Source organism: Vigna unguiculata, chromosome 7, assembly GCF_004118075.2.
Source record: "Vigna unguiculata cultivar IT97K-499-35 chromosome 7, ASM411807v1, whole genome shotgun sequence".
Lineage (NCBI taxonomy): Eukaryota > Viridiplantae > Streptophyta > Magnoliopsida > Fabales > Fabaceae > Vigna > Vigna unguiculata.
This window is the reverse complement of record NC_040285.1, coordinates 37374199-37387606: the sequence shown is the minus strand read 5'-3', so window position 1 is coordinate 37387606 and position 13408 is coordinate 37374199. Positions and strand designations below refer to the sequence as shown.

General features: G+C 31.6%; 2 protein-coding genes across 6 annotated transcripts; both read left to right on the top strand.

The window, feature by feature from the left end:
- Nucleotides 1–3587: 3587 nt before the first annotated feature.
- On the top strand, nt 3588–9981 carry LOC114191507 (alpha-L-fucosidase 2). The gene is made up of 10 exons (XM_028080709.1): nt 3588–3954; nt 4796–4941; nt 5259–6151; nt 6351–6483; nt 6684–6842; nt 7437–7661; nt 7738–7839; nt 8000–8135; nt 8700–8895; nt 9344–9981. The coding sequence occupies exons 1-10, from the start codon at nt 3645–3647 to the stop codon at nt 9657–9659; spliced, it is 2616 nt and encodes an 871-aa protein (XP_027936510.1). The 5' UTR covers nt 3588–3644; the 3' UTR covers nt 9660–9981.
- Nucleotides 9982–10886: 905 nt separating this feature from the next.
- Nucleotides 10887–13317, top strand: LOC114189674. 5 transcript variants are annotated; one of them, XM_028078305.1, is made up of 4 exons: nt 10887–11157; nt 11330–11490; nt 12374–12391; nt 12978–13317. In XM_028078305.1, the coding sequence occupies exons 1-2, from the start codon at nt 11003–11005 to the stop codon at nt 11478–11480; spliced, it is 306 nt and encodes a 101-aa protein (XP_027934106.1). In that variant the 5' UTR covers nt 10887–11002; the 3' UTR covers nt 11481–11490; nt 12374–12391; nt 12978–13317. The 5 variants fall into 5 exon arrangements, 4 of the variants coding, with proteins under 4 accessions (XP_027934106.1, XP_027934107.1, XP_027934109.1 ...); XR_003605717.1 differs by lacking the exon at nt 12374–12391 and adding an exon at nt 11769–11841 and having other exon boundaries at nt 10888–11157; nt 11330–11448; nt 12978–13316; XM_028078307.1 differs by having other exon boundaries at nt 10890–11157; nt 11330–11448.
- The last annotated feature ends 91 nt before the right edge of the window (nt 13318–13408 follow it).

Sequence of the window (13408 nt, the reverse complement as noted above, 5' to 3'; positions counted from 1 at the left end):
ATAAAAGAAAAGATAAAACATATTTTTAGTTTCTGTTATTAAATAAGTATTTAAATAGTTATAAATTTGTCGTCTAAAAACACGTATAAAATAAAATATGAGTATATCGTTATATGTATATTACATATTTTTTCTATTTTTATTACTCTTGACTATTAATTTATATATTGGTCGATAATTTACTCTTTGCTATTATCTTGATAAGATTCTTTAAAAGAAAAATGTTTTTTTTACCAACTAAATCTTGATAATTTTTTCTTATTTTTTGAGGTGTCATCTCCTAAATGATTTTTTTTTTATATTTCAAAATCACTTAAAAATATTATTTTATAAAAAAATTATCAAAATTTAATTATTAAAATATCATTTTTACATTTGTAATGGTTGTTGGTTAGTATAAAAAATTGGATAACAAGCGTAATGTCATATATTACAGTCATAGTACGACTATTATACACAATAATGGCTTAACTAAATTTCTTTATACGGTTATATATATTTTAATTTGATAATACAACTATAAAATAATTAGTGTCTATGTATTATTTTTAGATGTTAAAAAGTATTAACATTTGATGTCTAAATCTAAGAGTTAATGGTTCTTAATACTTACTGCAAGATTTTTTTTATATGGGCGATGAAGTTCACTTGAGGTATGTTGTAATAGTTGAATACATCATTTAATCAATTTTAAGAATTATAACATTATAGTTAAAAAAATATTAATTGGTTATATAATATGATTAAGTTTAAATGTTTTTCTTAACTATGTTGATATACATTTTTTTTCATATTTACATCGATTTATTTACTTATACTTAAATAAATCATAAGTAATGTATATACATGTATGACAACGACTAAAATCAAAGATTAAAATAATTGTTTGCATAATTAATATAGAAATACAGATATATACTACCATGTTCAAACACAAAGGATTAGTACAGTACTCTTATCCATTATTAAATGTTCCACGATTTTGTGATATGATCAATACCTTATCCTGTACCCATAGTTAAACCTACCACGAGTTAAAGCCTTTAATTATGATTGATCATTAGTAATTATAATTTCCATTATCACATTCATGCTACCGGATTCTATTCTATTCCTCAAGACATTACTTTATATATATATATATATATATATATATATATATATATATATATATATATATATATATATATATATATTTTTTTTTTTTTTATTTTAATAAATTTATACGTGATAACAAATTATTGACACAAATAAAAGATCAAAGTTCGTAATAATACATACATAAAATTATTTGAAAAGAAAAGGAAGAGATTATGTATTAAAATACATAATATATTATGTATTAAAGTAAATAATGTAATTGACAAAACAACAATATTACATAAATAATACTGGTTTTATAAAATGACACGACAATTCACAATTTAATACATCTTCTATTTAATTTTTCCAAACATGAGTTAGTTGAGTATTGACTTGTTGCAAATGCAAAACTGGTATATAGTGTGTACACGTCCTCTTGTTCCTTATAGAATTTATAATACGGCAAACATTCATAAAGAAAAAACTACTTTATCAATACTGCGAGTAAAAAATAAATTATTTTGTCAATCCAATTTAGACAAAACTTTTTAATCGATTATTTGAAATGAAATGCTCATAAAATAATTAATTTGATTTAAAGATTCATAATTTTATATTGCATCTCAAACAATAGGAAAAAATTAACATGATTTTATAGAACATGTGATGGAGTATCCCTCAAAAAAAGACACGAGAGTGAATATTGGATAGCTGTCATCGCCCACACCTTTCTCCACTCACATCACGTGCAAATCATAAAATATCCCATTTTTAAGCCAACAACAAAGATAGAAACACCATTTTTCGAGGTTGATGTCATATTATGTATCACTGTATCAAACTAATTTTTTTATTAGTCCCAGTGTTGGACTCTAAAATGTGGGAATTTTTTCTAATCACCCATTATTAAATTTAAAATTCAAATTTTGTTTTATCTGGTATTTTTTACTGTTAAAGTTATTTTAGTCGTTTTTCTATAAGACTTGATTTTTTTATAAATTATTAGTTAATTAAATAAGACATTTTTAATAACATATAAGTCAGATTTGTTAGGTTGAGTAGTTGCTTTGTAGGGTGGGTTCCAGGAAAAAACGCCGTCAGCGTGGGCCTGCAAATGCGTGTATAATTTAAAGCGGTCACTGTTACTTCTCTTCATTTACAGCTAATTTTGATTAGTTGCTTTATCATTTCATACCATATTATTAGCTATTAATGTAACATATTTTATTTCAAACAAAGCAATTAAAGAAAATAAAGTCGATTTTAAATGTGAAAAAAAGTATATTCAAAAGGGAATACGATATTGTATATTTCTGATTGCGAATAATCTTTCAATCAAAAATATATCATCTAGACAAGTAATAGATATTTTTATCCTTTATATTTATACTTTAACATCATGAAATGCTTTTCTTTAATTAAATTATAGGAACTCTAAACAAATTATTCACCTAACAGTCTAAACTTAACAAGATAAAATTTTATAAATTTACTATAAATAGCATTGTTTATGAGATAATCAATTACGACACCATAGTATTTTTATAGGCATACTTTTTCTTATATGGGAATTTAATCTAATCCTTATCGCATCTCTAATTAAATACTAAAGAAGCATAGAAAAGTTTCTTTAGTCTTTGTACTGTGGTTTAAGTTATATAAGAACATAATAAAAAGAATTTTTATTTCTTAGAATATATAAATTTTTATAATATTTATATTTTAAATGATTGTTTTTGAAAATTTAATTATTTTTTAATTTAAAATGATTATTTTATCTCTTAACTACTTATTTATTTAAATTAAATATTTATTTTAAACTAAATTATTATATGCAATAAAAAATAAATATAATATGTATTTTCACTAATATGAGTAAAAGATATAATACGCGGAAAAATACATTATATTATTTATGAAAGTTTGATCTATATAATTATTTTAATTTTAAATTTTATTTTGCTATAGGAAGTTACAATTTTAGTATCTATTCCCGATTTAAAATTTATTTCTAGTCGTCATTGGTAATCTTGAATAAGAAAACAAAAAATTATTAGTCTCTAAAACGCGTAACATTATCATAATAGTTTTTAAAATAGAAAATTGAAATTAATTATTTTAGTTCCCAGCATATGTGCATAATGTTTATTTATTTTTTCTTAGAAAAAGCTTAAATAAATTTTTGTCCTTCAAAAGTTTGAATTTTTGTGATCGAAAATATTATTACGATAAAAAAATCGAAGCACGTAAAGGAAATTTAAAAATATTTTAAAAATCAACATAAAATAAAAATGGAAGGCAAGTAAATAAATATTTTTAAAAAATATACAAGTTATTGGCCTGAGCGAGAAAATAATTTATTTTTCCTAAAGAAAATGTTATTTTAATTCTAAACATTGAAATAAAAAGCGTACATAAAATAAATTTGCAATTTCCTGTGTCTGGGGGAATGAATGTTAAAATAGTGAGAAAATCTGTAGAAGTAGATGACAAGGTACAATAATTTGTGGTATAAAATAGTATGTAGAAAGTGAGTGTGATGAGGTGCATTCAGAGTAGAGATGCCAACAGCTATGAGGCAGAGCAATCAGCTTCTTCTCCACCGACTTCTTCTCTACTTTGTCTTCTCTTCCTCACTGTGTTGGGCAAGCCAAGATGGAGAACGGGTTACAGTGCGCAACACCCCACAGAGTACGTGGTGGACGCCACTTTCAGGCAATGCAGGGGATGATGATGACTCTCCTCCAAGGCCCTTGAAGCTTACTTTCGCTGGGCCTGCGACGCACTGGACAGATGCCATCCCCATTGGCAATGGCCGTCTCGGTGCCATGGTTTGGGGTGGTGTACCCTCCGAACTTCTCCAGCTCAATGGTATTCTTGCTTTCAAACTCTAATCTGGCAAACCTTCGCTTTTTTAATTGCTGTTACTTCGATCCAAAGGCCAATGAAAGTGATGTTGTTGTTACATGGTAGTTGTAAGAGTTATAAACTACATGTTTTATTCCCCGTTTGATAATTTTTTATGCCCTTTCTCACTAACTCACCCTGTATAAGTTGCATTCTTAAAATTCACCGAGTTTGTACCCGCATATTGTCCTTAATTCCTTCAAGATCTTTGTTGGGATCCAATTGTACGTTTGGGACTTGAGTCCCGATTAGAAGTATGGTATTCTGGTGTGGGGTTTGCTCTCCACCTAGAAAGGGTTGTTTTTTCTGGTGTAGTTTTACTGAGGTTCTTTTCTTTGGATATATATATATATATATATATATATATATATATATATATATATATATATATATATATATATATATATATATATATATATTGTTAAAGACTTGTAAGAATAAAAAATAACGAAGAAAAGTGATTTAAGCTTCTTTCATGAGCTCAAACTAGCTATCAATAAGTTAATTTATAAAAAATTTCTTATTAGTTTTGCTAAAAGTTTTAATCAGGTGGAAACTAGAATTAGCTTATGAGAGGAACTTAGTTATTTTTTTTTCTCCTTATTTTCTTCTTCTGTAAGTATTTTTTTTTTTTTCATCAAATGGGTGACACTATAGCCATTTGTACTTGTGAACTTGTATAAGTGGGACGAAATGTCGAGGACATGGTCATGGTTTACTTTTTTTATGCAAGGTGAAACCAATCAACTATGTCTCTCTCTCTTTCGTGAAGCATTCTAATGTGAAGATTTAAATTTTCTTGTAGAGGACACACTCTGGACTGGGATCCCTGGAGACTACACCAACAAAAGTGCTCCACAAGCGCTGGCTGAAGTCAGAAAGCTTGTTGATGATGGAAAATTCTCTGAAGCTACAGCAGCAGCTGTCAAGTTGTCAGGAGAGCCTTCCGATGTATGTAATATGTCACCATTCATATAACCATCCTTGCTCTAAGTTTCGAAGAACTATACTATTTACTAAACTGATTTCAGGGGTTGACAACCCGGTAATATGATATATGAACAAAGGGATCTGATTAGGTGCTATTTTTCTACAATACAAATCTCATAATTTTATTATTCAACTTGTATTCCATTCATTCCCCCAGGCCTTCTTTTAAATTTGTGCTTATTCGTGCTCTCATTTGGACTATGGATTGGTGCATGAGTCAAGGAAGCTTTATACAAACTTGGTTTTCATTTTCCTGACTGTTATTTCTTTATATGAAGGTATACCAACTTCTCGGTGATATCAAGATAGAGTTTCATGATTCCCATCTTAAATATTCAAAGGAGTCTTATTACAGGGAGCTGGATTTGGATACTGCTACCGCAAAAGTAAAATACTCTGTGGGTGATGTAGAATTTACTAGAGAGCATTTTGTTTCTAGTCCAGACCAAGTAATAGTGACAAGGTTGTCTGCAAGCAAACCTGGGTCATTATCATTTACAGTGTATTTTGATAGCAAAATGCATCATGATTCAAGGGTAAGTGGACAAAATCAGATAATAATTGAAGGGAGATGTCCTGGTAGTAGGATCCGACCAAGACTGGATTCAATTGACAATCCAAAGGGGATTCGGTTTTCTGCAGTTTTTGATATGCAGATTAGTAACGGGGTTATACAAGTTTTAGATGATAGGAAGCTAAGAGTTGAAGGTTCAGACTCGGCTATTTTTCTTTTGACAGCTTCTTCTTCCTTTGATGGCCCATTTACTATGCCTGAAGACTCTAAGAAGGACCCTACTTCTGAGTCCCTCAGTAAAATGAAGTCTGTGAAAAGTTTTTCTTATGCTGATCTTTATGCACGACACTTAGATGACTATCAAAATCTATTTCGTCGTGTCTCATTGCAACTCTCCAAAAGCTCCAAGACTGTTTTGGGAAAATCTGTTTTCTACAAAAGGCAATCGATTTCCTCCCAAGCAAACCTCTCTCAAAAGGAAGGTGACACCATTCCAACTTCAGCAAGAGTCAAATCTTTTCAAACTGATGAGGATCCTTCCTTTGTTGAGCTTTTGTTTCAATATGGTCGGTATCTGCTAATCTCTTGTTCACGTCCTGGATCTCAGGTGGCAAACCTACAGGGTATCTGGAACAAAGATGTTGAGCCTGCATGGGAGTATGTTTTTCGTTCTCTTTTCATCCCTCAGCTAGCAATAAATAAATAAATAAAAAGGAAATTGTATACTATAGTTTCTTGTTTATAAGGTTGCTTAGAGTTTTGACATGGATATGGAGTATTAAATATAATATGTAGAAGTACTTTCACGAAGCATTGCTGAGAGTTTGTAATTTGTCTCCTTTTGTACGTCATCCAGTGGTGCTCCTCACTTGAACATTAATCTTCAAATGAATTATTGGCCAGCCCTTTCTAGCAACCTACATGAGTGTCAAGAGCCCTTATTTGATTTCATTTCGTCTTTGTCAGCCAATGGTAAAAAAACTGCAAAGGTATTTTTTCTTTTCCCTCTTGCTTTCATATTATTCTTGGCATTGTATTTAAGAAAGAGATCCATCCTTTCTGCTATCAGTAACTTTATATCTTGTATAGCAAAACAAAAAGACAAGAAAATATAGTCTACCATATTACCATTTGCTGTCCTGAATTTTATGTGTTCTATCCATATTTTCCTTTGATCTTTTGCATACAGGTGAACTATGAAACAAATGGTTGGGTTGCACATCAAGTTTCTGACATATGGGCTAAAACATCACCAGATAGAGGTGAGGCTGTTTGGGCTTTATGGCCTATGGGTGGAGCTTGGCTTTGTGCCCATTTATGGGAGCATTATACTTATACAATGGACAAAGTAAGTTCATATTTTTCTGAAAAATATCTAAGCCATGATCAACCGTTATACTTGTAAAGTTGCCTATTTCGTGAGTGCAATTGTCTGCTTCTATTTTCATGGCATAACTATGTGTTGGACCTGAAATATTGAATGAGGTTATTCATCTTCATGTCATGATAGGGTTCTCTATATGACCAGTTGATGTATTTTTTGTCATTATGATTTATGAACTCAATATAATTTCAAAATTGATACAAATCCAAATATTGCCTTGTTCAGCTATGACAATTAATAATTCCAGGGAGCAACATAATGTTTTCAAATGGATTTTCAAACCCCAACCAAAAACTTCAATTATAGATTTCAAGTTTCATCTAAGGATAGAACTTATTTACTGCCATTATTACCAATGAACCTTTGAGGTTATAAATATAGACTAGTTATTAGGTACCCATACCAAGGGATGGGGAATCTAATGTTTTATCATGGCACATACAGCTATATTTTTACTTGTAAATGCTATTTTCGTAAATTGTATCTGTTTTGTGTAGTATCTTTTGTGTGTATTAATTACTAGGTAAGTGATGGTTGAATTTTCTTTTTTTATATTAGGATTTTCTTAAAAATAAAGCATACCCTTTGTTGGAAGAATGTACATCATTTTTGTTGGATTGGTTGATTGAAGGCCGTGGTGGATTATTAGAAACTAACCCATCAACTTCACCAGAGCACATGTTCACTGCACCAGACCGAAAGCCTGCTAGTGTGAGCTACTCATCAACCATGGACATTTCAATCATAAAAGAAGTTTTCTCCATAATCATTTCTGCTGCTGAGGTGAGAATGATACTCACACCAATACTAGTTTCATATTATCCCAATTTTGCCTAGTCACTAAATATCTGAAAAACAGGTTTTGGGAAGACACAATGACACAATCATCAAAAGAGTCACCATGTATCAGTCTAAGCTTCCTCCGACAAAACTTTCTAGAGATGGTTCCATTATGGAATGGGTAAGTAATTATATTTATTATCTGTATTCCTTCCCTCCATCCATTTAATATCCATTTGGCCAGTTCTTGTGATCTGATATTTTGTTCTGATTTGCAACGACCAAGTTTGACTGTTTGCCAGCAATTCCATGTTAACTATAGCGCCTTACTTATTTTGCAGGCAGAAGATTTTGAGGACCCAGATGTACATCATCGACATGTTTCACATCTGTTTGGACTATTTCCAGGACACACGATTAGTCTTGAGAAAACTCCAGTCCTCTGTAAAGCTGTGGAATCTAGTCTAATTAAAAGAGGTCTTTTAGGAGAACTTTAATCTTTCAAGAGATAACATTTTTTTTTTCCATGCAATATGTCTGGAACTTATTCATTATGTTGAAATTTCATATTCTTAGATAAGTTGGAACAGCCATATATAATTATTAATAGGTTTAATTACTCATTTTTTTCCATAAATTTACAACTTTTAGTCTCTATACTTAAAAATGTTTCCATTTAGTAACTAAAGATATCCTTTTTAATGATCATTTTAATTATTTTTAGTCTCTAAGACTAATACGGATTAAAAATGGTTGTATAGATATTAAAATACTCTCTAATGGTTGTGTTTTTTTGCTTATGAATAGCTGAAGTGATCTTTTGTGTTCAGACTAGAGAGAGTACTTTCAACTATGTGTCAGCTTATAGCCTCTCTAGTTAGTTTAGTTGACGACTGTAATGGTTCTCCAGGAATTATTTTTACTTCTACGAAAGCAGGGATTAGTATGTTTATGTTCAACCTTATATATGACAACATACATAGTGTAAATCTGTATTCTTTTTCGTTCAACAGTAGTTAACATTCTCACTCTGTATTACAGGAGATGATGGCCCAGGATGGTCGACAACTTGGAAAGCGTCATTGTGGGCACATCTTCACAATAGTGAGCATGCGTATCGTATGATAAAACACTTGATTGTCTTGGTAGACCCTGATCATGAAAGTGATTACGAAGGAGGACTTTATAGCAACCTGTTCACAGCACATCCCCCTTTTCAGATTGATGCTAACTTTGGGTAAGGCTCAATTTTTTATAAAGACTGTAAGGTATCTTGTCAATTTCACTTTCATCACTTTCATGCGTTCACTGTTTTTTGATAAATCTGCTTTCTGATGCTAGTTTTTTCCCTGTTTTTAAACATTTTTGCAGTTATCATATCTTGTTGAATATATTCCATTGCATCTTATCAACATTATAACCCAGGACTTCGGCTCTTAATTTCTTCTATAACATCTTACACAGCATAACTGAGCAATTCCATAACTGTGAAAAAAACCATTACATTCTAAGTATTGAAGTGGACCCTCGGGAATAGTAGTATTTTTTTTACTTCACCCATATTCTTGGTAGTTAAATGCAGAAATAGAAACGTGGCACGAGATTAAACTATTGCTTTAGCTTTAACGACGAGGTGTGCTCCTGATAATTCCTTGGCTGAAAAAAAAAACACTTTTTGGTGGCAGTTTTTCTGGAGCAATAGCAGAAATGCTTGTTCAAAGCACAACGAAGGACCTTTACTTGCTTCCGGCATTGCCACGCGATAAATGGGCCAATGGTTGTGTGAAAGGATTGAAAGCTCGTGGTGGGGTGACAGTCAACATTTGTTGGAAAGAAGGAGATCTTAGTGAAGTTGGGCTGTGGTCAGAAAGGCTGAATTCTCAAGTAAGACTACATTATAGAGAAACCGTGGTCTTAACAAGTTTATCACCTGGCAGAGTTTACTCATATAATAACCTATTGAAGTGCGTGAAGACATACTCTCTCCCTCAGAAAAGTTAATCCTTGAATATTCTTGCAATACTTCTAAGTAAGAGACATTGTTTTTTGCAATTTGTCATGGGTTCAATGTTGGATGCAGTTTGCGGGATCAAGATACATTTATCTTGCTTCCTAAGATTATTCTTTTCATATAGCTGCTGAGAATGTAATTTAACCAATAATTTTGTTTTCATTGATGCATTTGTTTTACGTTTTTATGCGTAAAACCTGTGTAATGCTGTTGTCATTTTTAGTATTCAACTTCACTCGAATTCAATGGATCATAGATATTCTGCTGATCGAGAATATGTAGAGGGATGTGGTCTAGGTGTTTATGTTTGAATATGAATTGGGAGAATTAAAAAGGCTTTATTTTCAATCAACATATTTTCTTTCTTCCTCAATGTGTTTTGGAATTTGCTGCATGGAAGTTTAATAAGAACATTTTTTTTTTTTTTTATCTAAACTAAACACAGGTCAGGCTTTCCAAATTAGAGTACAGGTTGAGCAATGTGACTTTGCCATGGCTCTCATTTTCCAAAGAGCATAGAATGTTAAATAATAATAAAAGAAAGATTAGAGTGAGCTTCTACCCATGCAAATAATATATATGGAAGTATAATAAATGAGAGGTTTCACAAGAAAATTGTGGAATGTATTGTTAAGAAATAAATTTAGACTTAATTTTACAAAATTAGTTTGAAAGATAAGATTATTATCTATTTATATTTTACAAAATGATGTATGACTTCCAACATATATAATTAAAGTTTTTTTTAGATATTAAGTTAAATAGATTAAGAAAGACATAATTTAAATGCATGATAAATCTCTCATAATTTTTTAGTTTTTATATTCATTATCCTCATTTCAAGAAACATATATACTCAGAGATTTTATTTTTAGATGTTAAGTTAAATAGATTAAGAAGGACATAATTTGTCCCTTTACATTTTTCATTATTGCTTTATATTTTATACTTATAATTTATCGTAGAAAATATTAAAATAAAAATTAAAAACACTAACCACCATTCGTTAGTAAAAATTCTTTCTAGTAGTTTTTTCAAAATTATATTGTAATTTATACATAAATTAATTTAGGTTATGAAAAAACTTTATTTCTTTTAAAAACATTTATGTAGTTTATAAAAAAAATGTCCAAAAAAATTACAAAAAACGGTTACATACAATACAGGTTAAAAATTGGAAGCAGCTAAAAGCGACATCGTTTTATCTGCTCCATGATATACCTAAGCAAAGCAAAACCTACGATTCTCTCACTTACTCAGTAGCACCAGCCACCAACACTAAACCCTTGCAAAGCCCTAAAACAGCGTTCCTCGTCTCTCAGATTGGATTGCAATGGCTTGGCGTTCTGGTTCTCTCTCTCGTTCCTTAGTATCCACAGCTAGGGCTTCTCTCCGGCCGGCGGCGCCGTCAGCACTTCCCCGCATCCGTCCGCCACCGGTGACTGCCCCTCGCATCCAGTCCCGCCGCTTTTCCATGCCGGCTACCAGGTCTCGATTTTCACCGTTTTTCTGTCTCTGATTATTTAACGATAGCTAGAAAGACATCGTTTCAGAACGAATTGCTAATCTGCCGTCGTTTTAATTTCTCTAATTTAAAATTATTTTTGTAATTTGTTGCATTCTGAATTATATTGAGAATTTGTATTTTCCTTTTTACCAGGAATCTGGGGCAATTGGGCTGCACACAATCACTTTTACCTCTACAAAGTACAATGGCTATTACCTGCATGACGTCACACATTGTTGTCAGTGCTCGTGCCTGTTGCGAGCTGTCCCATGGTACCTTCCGTCGTTCTTGTCAAGATCGCTAGTAGTCTCTTTGTGAGTCTTGCTGGTTCTAGGATGCATGAAAATTGAGAATGTGAAAATGGTTTATGCTGTTTTGTCTTTAAGCTTATCATTCCATTGCCTCACCCAAAAATCCCTTTTAAAAAATCTTACTAATGTGCTGGATTGTATAGAAAAACCTTATATTATAGGCATGATAGATGGTGAATTTAGGTAGTCCTTTGTTGCTTTATGCGAAGAGATGAGTTGGGTAGAATTTGTGAGTTTGTCTAGCTTGGCTCATAAGAAGGTATTAAGATTTAAATTTATAGGGATGAATGGAAAGGATGGGTGATGCGCCAGGACATTGATCATCTTCCAATGGCGAGAGAAGAATGCTGCATAGTAGGTTCCTTTTTTGTTTTCCTTCGTTCAAAATTATAAATTCAGTAATGTTTTCGGTTAAACCATATATATAACCAAGTGATTGGTTATTCTTAGAGATGAACTGAACCAGTAGTCAGATAAGCAATTGTTTATTTTAATTTAAGTTATTTTCCTTGGCCGTGCATTTTGTCTATCTATTGCTTGGATAATTAATTATTAATTTCAGTATTGAAAAATCTCATGCTTTGAGCTGTTATTGTATCCCCTCTCATTCTACTTTTGCTGGCTTTTCATTTTCATTCAACTGTATTTAACTTGTACATTTTTACCTAAATATAAAATATTTTATGGTTTCCAACAAGATTTACGGGGCCTTCCCAAAAAAAACTCACTTGAATGAACTATTTGAGCATTTTAAATTCCATGCACACATTTGCTTAGTTTACCAGAAATAAAATCCATGCCAGAGTCATCCTTGAAATGGCTGTATGTCCAGCCCTTTCATCAGTTTTATAATGCTACTAATGAGTAAACTACATTCCTTTCACAGGTGATCCTGATTCCTGAGGTGAGGTTCTAAGTCCCCATTTATTATTTTGGTTAAAACTTAAATACCTCCTTGACCCAACTTCAAATCCTTTGCTCTGAAAGATGAGATTTTTATGCTAAAGAGGTTACTGCCTTGAAAATCTTCCTACGAAGGCAATTTGAAAGTCTCGGCAGCCAGGCATGGTTGTCAAAAACCACATTCTGTCCTTTTATGTAAAGGGTGATTACAACCTTGGCTTTCTCCTTTATATGACAAGTGTTCTACAAGTGTTCTACAAGTATTTTTATCAAAAAAAAGAACATGTCGAGATTGTTTACTGTACTACTTTTAGTGTTTGCATTCTTAGTCTGTCAAAGAATTTGCTGGCTATGGTTGTACGTTATTACCACTCAGGCCTTTTTGGATATTCATGCTATTTTGGTGGTTTCAATATAATTTATACAATGCATGCACGTGGATATATAATTTCCGAAAAAAAAGTCCTCTGTGTAAGAAAACTTGTGAGCAAATAATCTGAATGTCTGGTTGAGCAATATTGTCCAAAATCTTTTTAATGCCATGAAATCTCATGCTTATGCTATTATGATTTCCTTTGCTGTTGCAGGTACGTGAGGAAGCTGTTGGATTTTCCCAGTTGGCTGTTTTGGATACGAGTGACCAATAATCAGGAATAGTGTTTTCTGCTAAGTAACAGTTGTAGGAATGTCGAATTAGACTCATCGGTCATGTTCATCATTTGTGCTACTTATTCAACAGAGAAAACTATTTATCTTCCCTAACTCGGAACAACTTTCGTGATTAGTTCTTGATTCTTCTTGCATCTGGCATTGTTTAAATGCTGTACATTTGTGGTCTTTCTTAAAAATATTTGCGAAATAATGTCTGTGGTTTGTCACTTATCAATCAATGCACTAAATTAGCCCATGAATGGGTTTTTCTGGTCCTTATTATTGCAGAAAACTTTATCAAATTATAAACAAAGTAGAAGTTATGTTGCTTGAGGTTATGGTAAGATAAATGGTAGTTTACAGCATT

Excerpts from the sequence above, each read along its gene's own strand:
- LOC114189674 (XM_028078306.1), top strand. The coding sequence starts at position 11,003 with ATGGCTTGGCGTTCTGGTTCTCTCTCTCGTTCCTTAGTATCCACAGCT. Across the intron at positions 11,158-11,329 it reads TTTTCCATGCCGGCTACCAG|GAATCTGGGGCAATTGGGCT; the intron begins GTCTCGATTTTC and ends CCTTTTTACCAG.
- LOC114191507 (XM_028080709.1), top strand. The coding sequence starts at position 3,645 with ATGCCAACAGCTATGAGGCAGAGCAATCAGCTTCTTCTCCACCGACTT. Across the intron at positions 7,662-7,737 it reads TAATCATTTCTGCTGCTGAG|GTTTTGGGAAGACACAATGA; the intron begins GTGAGAATGATA and ends TCTGAAAAACAG. Across the intron at positions 8,136-8,699 it reads ATCTAGTCTAATTAAAAGAG|GAGATGATGGCCCAGGATGG; the intron begins GTCTTTTAGGAG and ends TCTGTATTACAG.